The following is a 21,205-nucleotide window of genomic DNA, read 5'->3' as shown; positions in this document are numbered from 1 at the left end:
CTCCTCATCTGTGGTAAACTTGGGACAACGGTTCCTACTCTTTACAGAGATGTTGTAAAGAAGAACAAAGGTGAGCCTCCTGAAACACGGGTATTCAGCAAACGGTGTTCCTGTTATCAAAAACACGACAATGCTGGCAGCACCATCATGGGCGGGGGGTGAAATGAATCTTGCTGTTTCCCACCCAGCTCAGACACGGTACAGCTGGTTGACCTTGGGACAATGCTTGACGCTTTCTTCTCACATGACTGGAAAGCATAAAAATACTTAAAAATTTTTGGAAATCCTTAACAGATGATTCAACTCCATCAGCAGAAATACTAATTCCTGTCTCCCAACTTCCTTAAAATGATGAAATGTGAGGAGAAATTAAATTTGTAAAAGGAAGACACGGAGAACAGACTTGTGGTTGCCCAGGGGGAGGGGAAGGGGGAGTTGGGGAGGGATGGACTGGGAGTTTGGGATTAGCAGATGCAAACTTTATACACAGAATGGATTAACAACAAGATCCTACTGTATGGCACGGGGAACTATACCCAATATCCTGTGGTAAACCATAATGGAAAATATGAAAAAGAATATATGTATATATAACTGAATCCCTTTGCTGTAGAGCAGAAATTAATACTTTGTAAATCAACTATACTTCAATAAAACAAATTTAAAAAAAGAAAAGAAAGAGAAAACTGGGTTCAAAAAAATTTGTAGAAGGAGAGTTAGGTAAATTATCTAGGGGTCAATCAATAATTGCTATGTTAATTAAGACTAGTAAAGACACACAATTACAATATAGATTTTCCAAAAGCCCAAATTTAACCCTGAAGCTTCTAGTTCATTTTTCTGTAAATCTATGTTTCCCAGCAATAAGAGATATACACATTCCAACTAGCGAAGGTGTTAAAAATTAGGAAAATACCCCCCAAAAGGCAGGAAAAGTCAAACATAAAGATGTTAGATAAAACAAGACACCAACTGATTTGCAAATAATTGTTGACTATTCTGAAGCGTTCACATTGTGGATTTCAACTCTTACAGCAGAGTTTTCTACTGGCGAGGAGACTGGGGCAGAGATGACATAAATATGTTCAACAGAAAGCCAGTTATGTTTTCATTTTTAAAAATATACCCTTTGTTAAGCAGTGACACAGACCTTGGTTTAACGGTCTCACATGGTAAGAAACACTGGATATTTAGCAGAGACGAAGACCTTATGGCATTGATCTGGATTTTATATGTATATTTTTAGAGCAGAGCCAGTTTTCAGATCTTCATAGCTGCTGCCTCTCCTTTTCCTGCTGATTCTCAACTAGTCTGCTAAGAAGAAGGCAGCAAAAGCTACGAAGAGAACACAGCTCCCTGGGCACCCCACACACGTCTTCTCTGCTTCCCCATCCAGAGGAGGTCGTCCCACCATACCTACCATAATGGTGTGTTCTGGAAATCTGGCCCGGACAAGCTTCACGAATTCCACAAAATGCTCCGAGTATCCATTGGCCACATCCAGGCAAATAAACTTGACCTGCGGCACGGCTTCCAGGATGCTGCTCATCTTTTCCAGATCATTCTTCCCACTGCCCGAACTCACGGCTACATGCTGTACCAAACAAACCAAGAGGCGTAAGACACGAACAGTAACCCTGCCTCCATCCATGCACCTGTTCTGGGCACAGCACCGTGACCCTCCGAGGTTCACCCTGATCAGACAGACACACAGTGGACCGGCTCAAGAAACATGCAGCAGCAGAGGTAAAGGAGATTCACTTCTTCAGTTACCTGAACTGACTCCGCCGTCTGTCCCACCATTAAACTGCACATATCCTGAGCCCTGGACCTCAGCCACACAATCTCGTGCCTGGCTCTTGTTTCACTTCCTCAAGCTCTCCACGTGGAACTCGGAACCGTGGAGCTGCTGGTGCAAATTCTCCTCCAGGAGGAGAGGAGAGGTAGAGAGAGCCAGGGTGGCTGGTCTGGCTCAGGTTCCTCGTGCCAAAGCCGTGGCCATCACCCTGAGCATCTCGCTTAGGCGGCAGGAAGGAGGGAAAGATGTCTAAAACCCCTCTGATAAAACCCCTTCCTGTTTTCCTTTTCACGCCCGATGCAACATTATCACAACATGCAAATCGTAACCTGCACGGGTTGCTGCCAGTCTTAGCGTCTCCATTCTAGAGGCAAAATGTCCCAAAGTGCGAGAATGAATGAGCCCCGAAAGGATCCTCCCCATCTGCACTGGGACGTGCTTACACCTGAAGCCAGCACAGTCTCCTCCGTGACACCCTCTCCCCCAAGCTCCTCAGCACTGGCGCTCTCCAACCCACCCCGCTGCTCCGCTCAAAATCTGCTCTTTGGATTTTAGTAATTTATGCCTCAACAAAACTAACCCATGGGATTGTGGCCAGAGTCGGCATCTCACCTTTCATAAGATATTTATATTTTATTAATTTATATAATGTTTATATTCTAACTCATATCTCTAAACTATAAGCCACAGACGAGGGACATATCTGAAAATCCTTTGTTATTCCCTCCAAATCACAACAGTGTAGCTACAACTCAGATACTGAATGTAAGCGGACTGGTAATGTGATACATATTCACTCCAATTTTCACTCCTCCTGTTTACGGTCTGACCTGTGCCCCAAATCCACACGTTCTTTCCCTCCGAGTTCTGCTACCAATTTTATTTTCTCCTTCATTTCTGTTAAAGTTTAGCAGGTGAAACTCAAGATTGGTTAGTTTCCCTCTGTGCCACTGAGTTTGTACCATGTTCCCTTTTTAATGAGCTCTAATTTGGTGGGAGTGGAGCAGTAAGTGAAATGAGGACACTTGGTAATGAAAAAGCCAAGGTTCTGATGAATCATGCACTGCTGGAAACTCATGCTCCCCAAACTTCATCCAGAGAAGAGGGGAAGAAGGTGAAACAGAGATAATCCATTAGAATAAAATATGGCAAAAAGGAAGGACCCACTAGTGAGCCAGAACTATTTTATCTCTGAAACCACCTTCTCAATCAAAATCCACACATAGTCAAGGCACAGAAAAGAAAAAAAAGGAGCCAGTGTAACTTCAAAAGTAGTACAATATGAAGTCATTCTCCAATCACAGATGATCTCACCATGTAGAAAAGCATCTAAATGCAGAGACTCCTCTGTGGCATTGACGTAGAACCACTGACGTGTGCCAGGATCAAAGTCTGGTGTGTTCTACCGGGACTTCTGTTATTTTCAAACTGCTTTTTTTTTTTTTTTTCAGTAACAGTGTTACTGAGATATAGTCAAAAACAATTCACCTTTGAAAGTGCACAGTTCAATGGTTTTAGTATTTTTGGAGTTGTGCAACCGTCACCACAATCAATTTTAGAGCATTTCATCACCCCAGAAAGAAATTCCCACACCCTTTAGCCCTCACCCTCAAACCTCTCATCCCACAGCCTTAGGCAACCACTAGTCTACTTTCTGTCTCTGTCTCTACAGGTTTGCTTATTCTGGACATTTCACGTAAACACAATCAGGTACACAGCCTTCTGTGTCTGGCTTTGTCACTTGGTAAAATGTTTAAGATTCATCCATGTTGTAGCATGAATCAATATCTCATTCCCTTTCACTGATGAATATTCCATTGTATGGATATACCAGATTTCGTTTATTCATTCATCAGTTGATGAACATTTGGGTTGTTTCCACCTTTTGGCTATCATGAATGATGCTACTGTGAACATTTGTGTACAAGGTTTTGTGTGAACATATAGTTCTGTATCTGTTGGGTCTATACTAGGAACAGAATTGCTAAGTAATATGGGAACTCTTAAGTTGAACCTTCTGCGGAACTGCCAAACTGTCTTCCACAGCAGCTGCACCATTTTACATTCCCACCAGCAATGTAGGAGGACTCCAATTTCTCCACATCCACGCCAACACTTTTTATTATCTGTCTTTTTGATTAAAGCCATCCTGGAGGGCATGCTGTTTATTCCGCTCCATTATATTCAGCTCCAATTATAACAACTTGCTATAATTAGGTATCTTTTCTGGTCAAAAGGCACGTTTAAAACGGACCGGTTCCCCGGAAGGAAACACTGCCAGGTCCTCTGCAAGTTCTCATGATAGAACACTTCACTTCTCAAGGGAAAAAAGATATTCCTTGCAGGTAAATCCTAATGTTTTTAAAAAAAGAATACAGTACAGGCTTCCTTGGCAAATTCTTGGCAATGATCAACGGCTGGGGGACCACTATTGCCTTCCCCCAGTTTCTCCTTAGGACTCTGTGTGTCTATCTGCTGCCAATTCAAATCCTTTTGACAACCCTAAAGATTTTCTTCCGAGTAGCATGGACATATATACACTACCAAATGTCAAATAGATAGCTAGTGGCCACATAGCACAGGGAGATCAGCTCGGTGCTTTGTGACCACCTAGAGGGGTGGGATAGGGAAGGTGGGAGGGAGACGCAAGAGGGAGGAGATATGGGGATATACGTATACGTATAGCTGAATCACTTTGTTATAAAGCAGAAACTAACACACCATTGTAAAGCAATTATACTCCAATAAAGATGTTAAAAAAATAAAATAAACAAAAATGGAAAAAAAAAAAGATTTTCTTCCCCCTGCAACAAATGTAATTTATAACCAGGGTGGAGTCATACCTGCAGACATTCTGGGTGATTAGCGGCAAAGAGCTTCCAGTCATCCAGGGTGTAATGCTTGTGAATTGCTGTAAGCATGGAGTGCTAGGAAATAAAACAGCACCATTAGGACGAGAAGTCAAGGGAGTTCCACTCCCCCTTCCTCCATATGGCGAGGGTGATCCACCAATACAAACGCATCCGGTGTTCCAGGCCTTCAGGCTTAATTTGCTTTGAATATGCTCCTAGGAGGCCCGAACAGATGAAAGTGTAACTAGGGAAATCACAGAACCGTGTTTTCCACTCTAATCTGATCAGACAACACAGCATTCAAGATTTAGGAGGCAATGCCAGGAGGCAGGGGGGTGGAATAGGGAGAATTCTCAGAGCCCTGGGCAGCCCACACTTGACTGAGGCCGAGAGCAGCACAGAGCGCTGGTCCCCTGCCCATCAGCAGGGCAGCCTGAGGGCAAAGTTATGCTTAGTCAACCCCAAAGAAGCTCAACTTCTACCTGAAAGCTTTTCTTTGGGTTCACAATCTAAACATCTCCTGCTAAAAGCTAAACCCATCAGGCAGTTGGTATTCTTGAGGGAGGGAAGTACATAAATCATAATCCTAAATCTATGACTATCAACCCGGCAAGTGTTTACTGAACACCTACTTTGTGCAAGCGCTTCGCATACATTATTTCATGTGCTCCTCAGGACTTTGTATAGCAATAGTAGTTTCGTGGGCAGAGGTGGGGCTTAAGAAACTTAAGTTTAAGAAATTTAACAATCGCTTGGCCAAAAAGGGGCGAAGGCCAGAATCAAACTCAAATCTGAATGCGGAACCCAGGCTCCTCCTCCTGTATCAGGGCCTCGCTCCTAACTTCTCTCAGTCCCCGCTCCTAAAATTCTACGACTTTATTAATGCAAGACACTAACTCAGTGGATCTTAGAAATGGAAGATTCGTAGGACCCGCACATGATTAGCTATTTCAGTGCATACTGTCATTCGTGGGGAGTCTTTCCTGTGCAAATGGGAAGAGCACAGCAAGTTCTCCGTTCTTCACGGACTACTAATCTGATATGTGAATTCATCAGGGCTACTTATTGCCCCGATTCCATGCATTTTTATGCAAACACGTAATTCATTAGTAGCAACGGCTGATCACAGCAGAGGGAGGAGAAGACAGGGAGCAAAAAATACAAATTCCTTTTGCAATTAATTTATTAGCCTCTGGCCCAAAGCTCACTGGGGGCTAAGGGCGGACAGACGAGGCAACTGATCCTGGACTCAGACAGACCACCCCCCACTCCATTTTGTGACTTCATAATTTGTTTGAAAATCTCCCTTCTAATCACGGGCTAATAATGAATCCCAGCACCTCCTGAGGTTAGACATGCTGTCCACAGCAAGAAGCTCTTTCAACTAATTGGATTTATCTTTTCACTTGGCAGGCATTAGCTACGGAAATAGATGCACATACTCTGTGCATCAGAAGCAGACATTTCACATCTATGATGAATAAATGCACCGAACCTTGGACACAAATGCAGACACAGATGTGTGAGATGAAGATTTTGCCCACAAATAACTGTTTTTATTTTTCTAAAGCTAGGGCGCTAGCTACTCCCTTTACAGGCAACGAGACAGCAGCTGGTTCAAGGGACCCTGAGCTTGTACTAGTATCTGTCGGTGTAAGTTGGGAGACAAATCCCTTATTCTGGAGTCAGTCTGGGTTTGAAATCTTGGCTCAGTGACTACCTGCCTAAATGCCTTGAGCCAAGTGACCTCTCCTCTCCTTCTCTGCCTCGATTTCCTCATCTGTATAAGGAACCCACCTGTATGAGCTGTGACCGCATCATACACATTACAATCAGTGCTGGGCACCTAAGTTTTCTCCATAATGATGTAATAAATGCTACAGAACAGACGAAGAGGTTGTCTTCATTTTAAAGGTGCCGTCACTCTTCTATTAATACAACACTCATCCAACTGTATAATATGGCACAATGTCCAACTTCTTTTTGTGTCTCTAATTTCCAAAAGGATCACGAGCATTTTCAAGAAAGAAAATGGATGCAGGTCTAGACCATCTCCCTGAAGGCAAAGTCCAGACTCCATCCACCTTCTGATGGAAGAGAGAAAACGAAGTGCCTGTAGCAACACTCAGACTCAGAACCAAATAGTTCGGCCGCAGCGAATGACCTGAAGTGTCTCACTTTTCTCCTCTTCCCTGTGTCTGAGCAAGTCCAGGGTGGGCTACTGACCACCTGTCCAGTGTGCTTCTCAGAGGCAAAAAGCCCGCCGTCCTACCTGTGACATCACCACTGCCATCTCAAACGTCCCCACGGTGTCCATGTTGGCCACAATGATGGGAATCCCCGAGTAGGTCTGCTTCGAGTTCCGAAATGTGAAGCTTCGCTCGAGATCCACCTGTTGCAAAAGGGAAAAGAAGTCCTTGGCTCGTTATGTGATTTGGGTAGTCCTTCTAGAGTTTGGAGCAAGTGGAAAGGACACAAAGGAACTGTAGGTCCCTCGGTCCCTGGATTCTCTTAGGGGTTGGGCCAGGGGTTCCAAAGACAGGTGAGTCCCTGAGGAAAGGGAGGCCTGGGTTGTCATCCAGGTGCAAAAACTGAGCTGGGGTCCTTACAACCCTCAAGCACCAGTACAAGGCACTGCGTGCTCCCCGCTTCAACAGCCCCTCCCACCCCCCTGCCACCTCTGGCCCCAGCCCGGTTCATAATAGCCCGAAGCACCCACATACAAGTCACCTTTACCCCCTTCCCAGCACTGGAGGAACAGCTCCCCTTCTGGGAAAATCCACTCCACTCTTCTCTGCCAACCAAGGCCCTCCCTTTAATTCTCACCTTCCGAGAGAACCAGGCAATCCAAATTCACCCTGCAGTCAGCTGCAACCCGTAACTCCCTTAGCCCTTCAACCTTCTCAGCTATTTTGTAACTATCAGCATCTTTCAAAGAGCCAGGAGGAAGGACGCTGCAGCCATGTCTGTGCACATAACCACTCGTTCCTTTGACTTGCGAACAGCTCCAATTCTACCATAACTCCAACCTCAGCATATTTATGACCAACTCAAGCGACAGGGAATCCAGAACGAGAGCTAGGCCAGGAAGGCGGGCTCAGCAAAAGCAGTGGGTAGGGCCAGGCGCTGGCCAGGAGCTAGCAGGATCGAAATCGCTTCTTCCACCCAGGGCAGATCCCGGGCCTGTGTGCGCACAGATGCAGTGGCTCATCCTTCCCCTGCTCTGCTCTTATCCCAAGCCCCCCACCCCACCCCCCGGCAGGCTCAACTTCCCAGGCTGGTTTCTGGCTGAGTTTGGGCAATGGGGTCACTGGTGGGACATGGGAAGACAGTGGGGGAGGTGGCCCTGGGTGTAGCCAGAGCAGTTCTCCCAGACCCCCTCTGCCTTGGCCTGCATGGCCTTGGTCCCAACTCAGAGTGATCCCAGGCCTTGGGAACCTCCCCTTTGGGAGTGGGTTGTCTGCTGCCAATCTCTGGGGTCCCTCGGTATTCCATCCGGTGTCTCAGCTGTGTCACAATGCCTTGGATTAAATTTCCTGTTTTAAATATTCAGCAATGTTCGTTTCCTCAGCAGGACCCTGAGGGATACAGCCCCTCCTGGAAAGGGGCACTTTCCCAAGGAGAACTGGCAGGACAAACACAGGTGAAAATCTTAAGCTTCTGCAAGAATTTGGACCTACATTAATCCTGGCTGACTGAGGACAGCAGCGGTAATCATTTCCTACCAGTATTTATCTAGAGGCTTCTTCTATTTTTTCGTTGGAGGTAACTTTCACCTTGCCATCAACATGTCAGAACACCAGGGGGCACCTCAGGTCCTTTTCACACCTCGCGCTCCCCCACCACAGAAGGCTTCCTGGGCTAACAAGGTCATAAACATGGCGGCGCTGGCCTTAAACAGCAATCAGCGAGGGGAGATGAGATGCTGTCACTGCCGGAGCACTTGTGGAAGGCAGCTCATCCCTTTCCCCACTTCCTTCATTACCATCCTTGGTTCTACTGCAGTGAAGCAAGTTCGATCTGCATCCTGAAAGGTAACTGAGGGGATCTATTAGTTGCACCCTTCTGGACTGCTAATGGCGTGGACATTTTGGCTTTGCAGGCTTAAAACAATCGGAATGCCTTGGTCTCAAATTACTTATACTCCTTCCAAGAAACGTGAGGAAGGCTGCCACGCTCTGCACCCAGCTGAGCTCACAGTGGGTTTTTCTTGGCGCTGCAAAACAGTTCTCCATGGAAAAGGTCAGCCTTGGCAATGAACTCTTCCCCTCACTTCTACTCTCCTGCATACGGCGGAGCCTATGCGATCCTTAATTCTAGGAACGAGAAATAAAATATCTTCCCCGACTTTATCCACGCAGACGGAAGGACACAGACACACACACACCCCCGAGATGACCAGTTGTTCACGGAGAGAAATATTTTAAATATTCTAGCCACCAGAAACAAAACTTGGCACTTAACCTGCCACAGCTGGTCCACGCACCAAATATAGCACCTCCAAACACTCTCTCTGCTAAGCCTGGTTTGAAAGGGCACAGAAAGTAATAAGCCACCCCTCTCCGGCCTCAATAATGCATGTTTCTGCTGTTCTTTAAACATACCTTCGTCATAGTCCTGCAGCCCAACATTTGGGGGCCCCAAAATACAAATAGAGGCCCACCTGCCACGTTTCTAAACATCTCAACGTTATGAGCAACGTGTAAGAAGCTGCTACACAAATTTTGTTCTATCCTACCTTTACAACACAATTTCATTAATGACCTGGAAAGCACCAGAACATGGTGCCACGGGAGCCAGCCCTGGCCCCTGTCTCTTCCCACGCACATCCTTCTGGGCCCACATGGACACCCCAGTCTGCACACTAAGCTCCATGGACACACGTCCATTCCCGCAAACAGCGGTCACCTGGCCACTCTGAGGTTAGAGGCGAGCATATCGGCCGCAAGGCTGGCCCTTGGGAAACACACCTGGGGAAGAGGCCCCCCGTGCAGGCCTTGGAATCAGCTCGAAATCATGTGGGCAGGAAATCCAGGATCCTGAGTATCTGGAGCATGGCCTAGAGGGAAAGGCCCAGCCCTCAGCCCTGCCCAGTGAGGAGGGGACGGGGGAGCAGAAGTGGAGCCCGGGGCAGGGGCCTCTTTTCCCTAAATCTATGGCTGGTGTGATTAAAGCAATTCTCTTATTAGATTATTCATTATCTGTCTCACCTGTAGACTGTAAGTCGAAGCGTAGGGGCAATGCCTTTCATCTCTGTGGTCCCAGTGGCTCAAAAAGGGTGGAATAAATTAATGTCTGGCTGAGGGCTAAGGATGAGATTGTCTTGGCCCCCAGCCTTTCAGGGCAATGCATGGTAGGCCCCAACCCGGCCCTCTGAACATGCTCGGTCCCCTGGAAGTTTCACCGTCAGGTGTCAGGATTCAGAGATGCGCACACAGCCACACACAGTACCAGAGAGCCACGGGGTTCCACAAATGCAAAGGCTCCGGTGGCCAGTCTGTGTGCACACCAGAATCACGGTGGGGTGACTCCCCAAATACACATGCTCAGGCCACCCCAAACTTAATAAATCAGAATCTTTGTGTTGGAGACCACGTGCATTTTGGAGTGTCTCCCCAGGTGATTCTGATGCATTAAGAGCAAGCCTCATCACACCCTCCAACGTCACAGGGCAAAATTTACAGAAGCTGGTATGGTTTGAACCGTCTCCCCAGAAAGGTACTGAAATACCAACCATCAGTACCTGGGCACGTGACCTTACTTGGAGATAGGGTCTTTGTGGATAATCAAGGTAAGACGAGGTCGTTAGGGTGGGCCCCATTCCAGTATGAACTGGTGTGCTTACAAAAAGGGGAAATTTGGACAGAGACACACAGAAAGGGAGAATGCTGATTCAAGAGGAAGACAGACATCAGAATGATGCGTCTACAAGCCAAGGAACACCAAGGTTATGTGTAAACACCCCGAAGGCAGGAGAGAGGCTTGGAAGATTCTTCTCCCTCACAGCCCTCAGAAGGAACTGCGAGACAGTACATTTCTGTTGTGTAAGTCACTCAGTCTGCAGTACTTTGTTACGGCAGCCCCAGGAATCTAATACAGAGCCCCGGTAATAAAATAACTAGCTCAGAGCTTGGAAGAACCCGGGCCTTCTTTCTCCCAGCCGATAGTCTCTCTACTCTGCCATGCTCTCATTCCCCTCGGGCCAGCCTGCTGTCCACTGAAGCTGGACCAGAACTCACCAGAACCGGTCCACTTGTCACTGGACTACTGGTGAAAAAACGACTAAGGAGTCTTAAGGAGACTGATAGCTCGTCAGGTCATGTCTTTTCTGTCCCAGGACAAGTAAGTGGCCAATTTACCAGTGCAAATTCCTCCACTGTCTGACTTCCAAAGTTATGGTTGTGTTAAGTTTGCGGTTTTTTAAAAAAAATCTTCCTAGCTTAAGGACTAGGGTGGGACACTGGAATAAGAAATGGGTCCCAAGGAAGAAAATGCTCAGGGAGTCAAGGGACGATGTCACCTCCCCAGTGTGTCAAAGAAAGACAAAGTTCTTGCCCAATGGACAACCAGGTCACTTCCTCTGAAAAGATTACCCAAATGCTCCCACACAGCCCTGTGGCCCTTTATTCTTGTGGCCCAAAGCCTTGTGAAGACATGAGCATGGGCAATGGATGGGCAGTGAGGATGACTGCCGATCTGTTACAACCACAGGAAGGCAACCTGGGCCATCTCCACCTGCAGCCTTTGCCTCTGGGAGTTGACCTCAAATTCATTTTATGTGACACTTGTGGAAATCCCCTTGCAGAAGCACGAAACCTCCGAGTGAAGGGCACTCTGCCTTTCTCTCCATTTCCTGCTCACAGCAGCAGGCCCAGCTCTTAGCAAAACTGCTGCAGTGATAAATCTTGTCAGTTGTCATAACTCTCCCTTCCCAGCCAGACTCTGCTTCCACAGGGTATGCTTTACTCTCCTGGCTCCAGTGTTTTCTCTCCTGGTACCACTCAGATCTGCTCTCTGGTTAGGCTCAAAGTCCGGTCATTTACCATTTAGTTTCAAATTTACACTCAGGTATCCTTCTGCCTGGAGGCATACATTTAGGATTCTATCTGGTCGTACAATGCAAAGTTTTCATCTGCTTACAAGAAATTTCAGGCATCCACAAGCAAACTGAGAAAACCTTGAGAGGGGATTAGAGGTCCACCTAGATCCCTGGACATCACTGAAGCAGGCAGCCAGGTGATACCGGGTGGCCAGCAGGCAGCTAAACCATGACGGGAACCAAATGGAAAGGCAACGCCAGTGAACTCAGGTTTCCAGGCAGGGACCTGGCAAACGTGGAAATATGAAAACACTTCTCAAGGACACAGAGACCTCACTGCTATGTGTACACGTAGACTGCAAGGTGTCATGGGAAGCTGGGACATTAACACTTTCAATCAGCCCAAATCATGAAACCAAATGATGCACGACAACGTCACACGATTCCCTGGGAAACAGTAATTCGTTTTATTACATAATCCTGAGTTTCACCTTCACAAGAGGTTTCCTGCTTCAGAAAATACACATAATATATCCTTGTTTTGAACATATAACTTTTCTTAAAGTAAGTTTCTCTCTACTAAGTGAATTGTGAATATTCAGACGATTGAGGCCAACAAATTACTAGTCTGCCCAGAATCCCCACATCTCATCTTGGCCTGGACTCAGGTACCAGCTACTGCTTAGACTTCAGGAGACCAAGGCCTGCGATCGCAGCTGTTTATTGTTCTTCTAAGTGTCTGCCCCCGCTCTTTAGCACCCGGGAGGACACAATAGGGGACAAGAACTGAGTTGAGCAATCCTGGGGGATAAGGGTTAATCATTCCTCGCCTCTTCCAGTCCCGGCTCCAGCTGCTGATCCTCCCGCTCGAGGTGAGTTGGGAGGGCCTGGTCATTGGCTAAAGCAGCAGCAGGCTTCCTTAATTCAAACAAGCCCTCAGCTGGCGGCACCAGGCACTGCAGTTAGGAGTCAGGCGGGGGCACTGGCAGGCAGCCCGGGGCCTCGCAAGGGGATTTATTTATGGTCCGGGGAGCGGGACGGATGGAGCAGTAGGCTGGCTCGGTCTCCTGCTGTTTACTTCTCCAGCCCCCGCTTCCAGACCCAGCAGTCTCCTCCCCTTCGGCTCCAGCTCTCGGCCCGCCACGCAAAGCCACGGTCACCGGGATACACGACTCCGGGGGACTCTTGCCTTTGTGTGCAACTAGTTTATCCTTCACAGCTTGACCTTCCTCCTGCCCCCCTCCCTGGCTATGTCCAGTCTGGTCTCCACCTGTTCCTCAAGTTTCGCTCTCATTAAGGCAGGACCAGCAATAACGCCTCCACCCCTACTCCCGCACCTCAGTGCTCCCAGCTTCCCAAACGCTGGGCTGGACTGAAGCGGTCCGGTAAGTGGGTACCATCAGGCACAGGTCTGCAGCCCCACTCCCAGAAATCCACTGAAACGCAGAAAGTAAACCCTGAACTTTTGCCCCGGCGTTTCCCCGTTTTGCAGACGTTTTAAAAAAATTCCGTTGCTGGACCTGTTACTAAAGCAGCCAGAGTTCCCCGCACTGAGAGACACTGCCCTGAAATCTCCTCTCCCTTTATACTTCGTCTCTGCTCTGTGTACCACCCCCCCGCCATCCTCTCTAAGTCACTTGGCCCCTTGGTCTTCGCTCCTCTGGGGTCTAGTTCTATTGCGTGCCTCCCCTCGTCCACCCGACCGGACGGATTTAGAATTTTAGGCCGTTGTCGGACCCCTTAAAGACACCTCCAGTCACGGCAGGGAACCAGCTGCCCTTCCCCCTTCTACAGTGGTGAGGAGGGCAAAGGGGGTCAGCGTCCCACAGAAAAGCTGGCAAGGCTGGCACATCCCAGCGCCTTGCACCCACCTCCCCCGCGCCACCCGGGCAAAAGATCCCACCTCGGCTCGGCTCTTGAGGCTGCTTCGCTTGGGTCGGAGCAGGACATCCTTGAAATCCAGCTTGAGGTCGGCATCTATGCGGGGCATGGCGCCGGCGGCGCGCTCGGGCCGGCGCGGCGGGAGCCCGCAGCTCCTCCCTGCGGCACGGGGTGGGGGGCGGGAGCAGCCGGGGCTTGCGGGGGAGTGGGGAAAGGGGGCGGGGCGGCAGGAACGCGTGGCTTGCTGTGCTGCGGCGGGTGCTCGGCCGGGCGCGCACGCCGCGCCCTTAAGGCCTGCGGACACCTGCAGCCGGGATCGGCCCGCCCCGCGCCCTGGGGGCTCCGCCCCGGCCCCGCTCCCCCGCCCCGCCGCCTGCCCCACCCCCCGCGGCCGGGGCCCTGGGGACGGGGGAGGGGGAGGACCGACGAGTTGGGGACAGACCAGACGCATGCTAAGAAACCCGCTTGTGTGACATTTTTAACCACCTCCCGCCCCTGTTGACGGCCTTGCTCATCGCGATGACCGAAGTGGCGGGGATTGGGGAGGAGAGGGAATGCACACCGTCTTGACTGTCACCGACGTCCCCTATAGGGAGACTGGGCATATGACCGCCTTACCCGAGGAAACGTCCTCCCCTTGAAAGGCTTCCCTTCTCCTTTCTCTAATTTCAAGCCCCGTGCGCCCATCGGGTGCTGAGTCACACCTCTCACGTGCCAAAAACTAAGAAATCCCTGGGAAGTTGGATCGAATTAGGAAAAGAGACTGGGCAGGTGAATGTATTTAGCAGCAGTGGGCTTGTTGAGGCAATTTTTGAATTCCCTTTGGATTTCAGGGGTTGGTTGCTTTGCATAAAAGTGTGATGGCTGTAGTCAGCGCAGATTCTGGGATTCGAGGGACCTGAGTCCCTCTGAGAGTTATGGGTGATGTCAGTTTACTTTTTTTTTTTGCAGTACGCGGGCCTCTCACCCTTGTGGCCTCTCCGATTGCGGAGCACAGGCTCCGGACGCACAGGCTCAGCGGCCATGGCTCACGGGCCCAGCTGCTCCGCGGCATGTGGGATCTTCCCGGACCGGGGCACGAACCCGTGTCCCCTGCATCGGCAGGCGGACTCTCAACCACTGCGCCACCAGGGAAGCCCGTCAGTTTACTTTTAACTCACTTGTTGACCACACGGAGCCGTCATTATGCATTAGGAACATGCTTCAGTGCTTGGCCTGCACCTGTTCGTTCACTCCACAACAACCCAAATGAAGGAGCTGGTTTGCAGATAAGGCAAATTAGGACCGTATAAAGGAAATAATTTGGCCAAGGTCTCAGTAAAGTTAAATATAAATCCCTCAGTCCTTAAAACTTACTACAACGTTAACTAAAGCTGCTTTTGTCCTGGGACCTCTCTGCCTGGGTTCAAAACCTGACCCCACCACTTTATAGCTGGATGACCTTGGGAGAGTCAATTTCTCTAAACCTCAGTTTTCTCATAAGTCAAAAGGTGAAGAAAAACGTTTAATGCTAACCTCTCCCAGGTTTTTGGAGAATTAAATTGTGTGTGTCTCCCATAGTTACTCAATAAATGGTAGCTATTTATTTGAGGTCACACGTAACATTATGGACTTTATGCTTTATATCCTCAAACTAGATTGCAACCTGCACAAGGCAGGGACCACCTTTCATTTTCTTCAGTTGTCTGTAGGCTCGACCTGTTCTCAATGAACTCATATTTGGTACAGCTGACCATAAAGACACATCAAAATATTCATTTAACACAAATTCTGCAAATGATAAAATTCTTAGCCATCCCACTTGCTCTCATCATCTTTGTCCCACAGGAAGTTCTTGAAGTTCATTGAAGGAAACGAAGGTTATCTGGGAGAGAATGAAAGTTGCCACAATTAGTTGAGCCTACGAAATATTTATGACCCTTATTGGATCGTTGTGAGGCCGCCAGCTGGGCCGCTTATTTTCAAAGTAGTGAAAGGGAGCTTAATTCTGATCTTAAGTTCCTAATTAACAAAATAAAGGGCTTCCCTGGTGGCGCAGTGGTTGAGAGTTGCCCTGCCTGTGCAGGGTACATGGGTTCGTGCCCTGGTCGGGGAGGATCCCTACATGCCACGGAGCGGCTGGGCCCGTGAGCCATGGTCGCTGAGCCTGCGTGTCCGGGGCCTGTGCTCCGCAGCGGGAGAGGCCACAACAATGAGAGGCCCGCATACCGCAAAAAAATAAATAAATGAATAAAAGTAAAATATAATTATTCTATGGTATGGTTATTTAAAAATGATCGTCCCAAGAGGGAAAAGAAACTAACCTTATTAAGCATCTACCTAGGGTTAAAGTTACAGGGGTGAATGTGGGCTTTATAGTCGTTATTACCTACGATGTCTTAAAGCAGCGGCCCCCAACCTTTTTGGCACCAGGGACTGGTTTCATGGAAAACAATTTTTCCATGGACATAGGTGGAGGGGGGGATGGTTCAGGCAGTAAAGTGAGTGATGGGAAGCAATGTGAAGCGGCAGATGAAGCATCGCTCTCTTGCCCACCGCTCACCTCCTGCTGTGCGGCCCGGTTCCTAACAGGCCACAGACCGGTACTGGTCTGCTGCCCTGTCTTAAAGGAAAAGTCTCCTTAGGGTGACATTGCTCGTTTACCGGGATGGTACTTCTCCTCTTGGTTTCCTGCCCACTCCCTTTCTATTAGGATAGAGACAGAAGCTCACTTTGCACATTTCATTTCCTTTCCTTCTGGAATGTTCCATCATACCTGCCCTCTTCCCAGGCACAAAATCATGTTCCAGGGGTCTCAGCTAAGAACTTAGAAGGGTAGAGGGGAAATTATTTTTTCTCTCCTACAATTTGTTAATTTAAGTTACAATCTTACCTAGTCTGTATGCAGTGTTGAAATAGTCACAAGAACATGAGGCTCAACCTATTTATAATTTAAACTTATTAGATTTATGAGTTATTTAAACACATGGGAAGATTTTACTTAAGTCAAACAATTGAAGCACTAAACGGAAAATGAATATATTAAACTTAAATATGCAGTGTAACATGTTTATAGAAATTTAATTACATTTATGAACAGGACTAAACATTTTCAAAGGCTTCTTTATGGTAAAATTTGCTAAACTTAGAATAAGATGATTAGGAACCTAAATTTGAAAACTTAAAGAATTTGGGGTTTTAAAAGTGTAACTTTTTTTTTTTTTTTTGGATTTTAGCAGTCGTATTCATTTCTATTGCTATGTAACAAATTACAAAAAAATTAGCAGTCTTAAAAACACAGTTTCTATAGGTCAGAAGTTTGGGCCTGGCATACTCGGGTTCTTTGCTTCAAGGTTTTATCAGACTGCAATGCAGGTGTTAGCTGGAACTGTGATCTCATCAGAACCTCAACTGGGGAAAGACCCGCTTTCAAGCTCTCTCAGATTGTTGTGAGAATACATTTCCTGCAGCTGCAGAACTGAGGATTTCAGATTCTTGCTAGAGGCCTCTCTCCGCTCCTAGAGGCTACTTACAGATCCTTGCCATATGGGATTCTCCAACATGTCCACATATTTCCTGAAAGCATGCTTCTTCAGAGCTGGCAATAGAGAGAATCTGAGTTTGCTAGCAAGATGGAGTCCTGTTTAACAAAATGTAATCACCAGAGTAATGTTGCATCACTTTGCCATATTCTGTTGCGTAGAAGCAAGTCATAGGTCCCACCCACACTCAACAGGAGGGAATTATAAAAGGGCATGAGCTCCAGGAGGTGGGGATCGTGGAGGCAACCCTAGGACCTGTCTGTCACACCAGTTTTTCTACTATTTTTTTTTTTTCTGTTCCAGGATTCAAATCAGGATTTCAAACAGCGTTTCATTTAGTAGTCAGCACCAAGAGCATCCTTAGTCTCTTCCAATCTGTGACAGTTTCTCAGACTTTCCTTATCATTCATGACCTTGACACTTTTGAAGAGAGTTGGTCGTGTATTTTGTCCCGCAATTTGGATTTGCCTGATGTTTTCTTAATGTAAGACTTGGGTTATGGGGGGGTGGGTGTAGGGGGAGGGGGATGCCACAGAGGTGAAGCACTCTTCTCATTGTATCATATCAGGGGTTCATAATATTAATGTGACTTATTACTGGCGATGTGAACCTTGATGACTTGGGTGAGGTGTGTCCGCCAGGTTTCTCCACTGTAAAGTGACCATTTTGCCCTGTCCATGCTCTATTCACTAGAAGCAAGTTACTAAGCCAGCCCACACTCAAGTGGAGGGGATTTAGCTCCACCTCTTGGAGAGAAGAGTGTCAAAGAATTTGCTGATATATGTTAATACCACCGAGCAATAAATACCACCGAGTAAATAAATTTGGGGAGATATTTTGAGGCTGTACAACTATCCTATTTCTCACTGAAGTTTCTTCTATTAATTTTAGCATTCATGACTGATAATTTTTTATCATTTGCTTTTTCCCTCCTCTACTAATATGAAAGTTATATTCTGTTTCTATTTTTTATTCAGTTCCTAGAAATTATAACATGTGTGTTTAGCTTATTAAGTTCGTTAATAAACTTAATTTTAAATTATCAAAATCTTTACCCCTGTCCCCCAATAATATAAGGATCTGAGAACACTTTAAGTCCATTCATCCCATTCCTGACTTACATGCTATTTTTGTATGGTATTTTGAGTCTCTCTGTCATTTATTTATTTTTACCCCAATAGATCATTAGATAATATCATTGCTGCTGCTGCTGCTTTTGTTGTTTTTAAATCACCATCTAATTACTTTTACCTATATGTTACCACTTTATCCTTCTTGCAACTCAGTCCTGCTAGGTGGGATGGATCTCTTATTCTGAAGAATATTCTTTAGAAAATTTTTTAGTGAGGTTTTGCTTGTGACAAACTCTCAGTTTTTATTTATGTGAACATGTCTTTATTTTGTCCTCATTTTTGAATAATATTTTCCCCAGGTATAGAATTCTAGGTTGGTAGTCATTTTTGTCAGCACACTGAAAATCTTTCTCCAATGCTTTTGGTCTCCACTATTGCTGTAAAGAAGTCAGTTGTAAATCTAACTGTACTTCCTTTAATGGAGGTAGTACTGCATTGAGGCTACAACTTCTCAAGCATCTCCCCCTCTTTCCTTTTTTTGACTATTCTGCTCAATAGTCAAACAGCCCTCTTTGCACTCAGCTGAGAAGTGGGGAGAGGTTGGGACTTGAGTGTAGATCTTCCTCGTGCTAACCCTGAAGATTTAGTCCTCTGGGGTCCCCACTTAGTGTGGGCAGGGTCTTCTAACAGACCCTCTTCCTTGCATGGGTCAGATGCTGAATTGAAGTAGAGGTGAGTGGTGTCAGCAGATGCTCCCAGGGAACACGAGAGGCTGATGCTCAATTAATGTGTTTACCTCTCCAGGTACTGACTTTTGGGCAAAAACTGGCCCATGAGCTTCCAAGTGCGTTCAGTTCTACGATGTTGAACAAGCTTCAGGTTGTTGTTATTTTAAGTCCAGTATTTTTCATTATTTTTAGAGGGAGGGTTGATCTGTACGACCTAATCCATCATTAACCAGCAAATAGAACTTGACAACAGTCACTTAATCACTAAGGTTTATGGATTAACAGTGACTGGACCAGCTGAGTCATTTGTCAGACACAAGTTTGAAGGCAAGTCACATTTGGTAAAGCATGGCTACTGGTCCTTTCCATTTCTTGAGTCATTACTCTCTACTTGCGCCTACACTAAACCCTTGAGGTGCATTGTCTCCTTTGATTACCAAAACACAGCTATGAAGTACAGCCTATTTTTATTCCCATTTAACAGATAAAGAAACAAAGTGAAACAGAGCTGTTCAAACTAGGATCTGCCTGACTACAGACTTCCTCCAGGCAAGCCCTCTTACCTATAGTGCCTCCCAAAGAAAAACAAAAGTCTATGTCAAATTGGATAGAGAGACTCCTCTAATTAAAATATATCTTGGAGACATTACTTCATACCTATGAGGATGGCTATTATTTTAAAAATGGAAAATGCTGGAGAAGAGGTAGAGAAATTGGAACACATGTCTTGCTGGTGGGAATGGTACAGTGTGTGGAAGATAGTTGGGCAGTTCCTCAAAAAGCTAAACACAGAATTACTGTATGATCTGAGTATATACCCCAAAGCACTGAAAGTAGGGACTCAGACACTTGAACATCAATGTTCATAGTAGCATTATTCACAGTAGTCAAAAGATGGAAACACTTCACATGTCCATGGACAGATAAATGGATAAACAAAATGTGGTATATTCATGCAATGAAATAGTATCCAGCCTTTAAAAAGGAAGTAAATTCTGGTACGTTCTTTAACATAAATGAACCTCAAATACATTATGCTAAGTGAAATCAGCCCAGTCACAAAAGGACAAATATTGTAAGATTCCACTTACATGAGGAAACTAGAACAGGCAAATTCATAGACACTGAAAGTAGAAGAGAGGTTACTAGGGGCTGAGAGGAAGGGAGACTGGGGAGTTAGTGTTTGATGGGTACAGAGTTTCTGACTGGGGTGATGAAAATTTCCTGGAGATGGAAAGAAGTGATGGTTGTATGACATTGTAAATGTTCATAATGTTGCCGAATTGTATATTTTAAAATGGTTAAAGTGGTAAATTTTGTTATGTGTATTTTACTACAGTAAAAAATGTCATGAAAAAAATAAATGAAGTAAATCATGTGTATTTTTTTAAAGTATCTTCTTGATATAATACATTTCATCCCTGCCTCACCTCCCCACACCATATTCCACCTTAATTCAGTTCTTCTAAAGCGATATCATTTGGGGGTATACAAGAACATGGTCCTAATCCTATAACCATTTACTGAGAAATGGTCTATGTAGGTTTTCCAAGTTCCCATTTGAACTCAGTTAATGTATACTCTATTCTCAATGGATTTGAAATAGCACACCAAAAAAAAAAAAAAAGTCTGCACAAAAGGATATATAGATCATGGAATTAAGGAGAAAGGAAAATCATATGAGGAGAATAATAGAAGCCAGAGGTAAAATGATCACAGACAAATGCATCACATGTTGCTAAAGCTAAAAAAGACCTCCAGATTTTGGTCAACCTCCTAGAGTAATGGAAATAAAAACAAAAATAAAAAAAATGGGACCTAATGAAACTTAAAAACTTTTGCACAGCAAAGGAAACCATAAACCAGACAAAAAGGCAACCCTCAGAATGGGAGAAAATATTTGCAAATGAAGCAACTGACAAAGAATTAATCTCAAAATATACAAGCAACTCATGCAGCTCAATATCAAAAAAAAACAAACAACCCCATCCAAAAATGGGTGGAAGACTTAAATAGACATTTCTCCAAAATAGACATACAGATGGCCAACAAACACATGAAAATATGCCCAACGTCACTAATCATTAGGGAAATGCAAATCAAAACCACAATGAGGTATCACCTCACACCTGTCAGAATGGCCATCATCAAAAAATCTACAAACAATAAATGCTGGAGAGGGTGTGGAGAAAAGGGAACCCTTTTGCACTGCTGGTGGGAATGTATATTGATAGAGCCACTATGGAGAACAGTATGGCGGTTCCTTAAAAAACTAAAAATAGAACTACCATATGACCGAGCAACCCCACTACT

The 21,205-nt window shown here is 46.0% G+C and overlaps 1 protein-coding gene across 3 annotated transcripts in view; it reads right to left on the bottom strand.

The window, feature by feature from the left end:
- The window catches only part of GMPR (guanosine monophosphate reductase), a 74,952-nt gene that overhangs the window by 26,553 nt on the left and 27,194 nt on the right, over nt 1-21,205 (bottom strand). The window contains exons 2-6 of one of the 3 annotated variants that reach the window (XM_073810388.1): nt 15,376-15,434; nt 14,731-14,827; nt 6,923-7,042; nt 4,642-4,725; nt 1,421-1,594 (exon numbers count right to left, since the gene is read on the bottom strand). In XM_073810388.1, the coding sequence (XP_073666489.1) occupies nt 1,421-1,594; nt 4,642-4,725; nt 6,923-7,042; nt 14,731-14,754 (402 nt within the window). In that variant the 5' untranslated portion in view covers nt 14,755-14,827; nt 15,376-15,434. Of the gene's footprint in view, nt 1-1,420; nt 1,595-4,641; nt 4,726-6,922; nt 7,043-13,592; nt 14,303-14,730; nt 15,435-21,205 lie in introns of those variants that run through there. The other 2 variants (XM_073810389.1, XM_019944964.3) reach the window with 2 other exon arrangements.

This window comes from Tursiops truncatus, chromosome 10 (genome assembly GCF_011762595.2).
Source record: "Tursiops truncatus isolate mTurTru1 chromosome 10, mTurTru1.mat.Y, whole genome shotgun sequence".
Taxonomy (NCBI): Eukaryota; Metazoa; Chordata; class Mammalia; order Artiodactyla; family Delphinidae; genus Tursiops; species Tursiops truncatus.
This window is presented reverse-complemented; position numbering and strand designations above follow the sequence as displayed.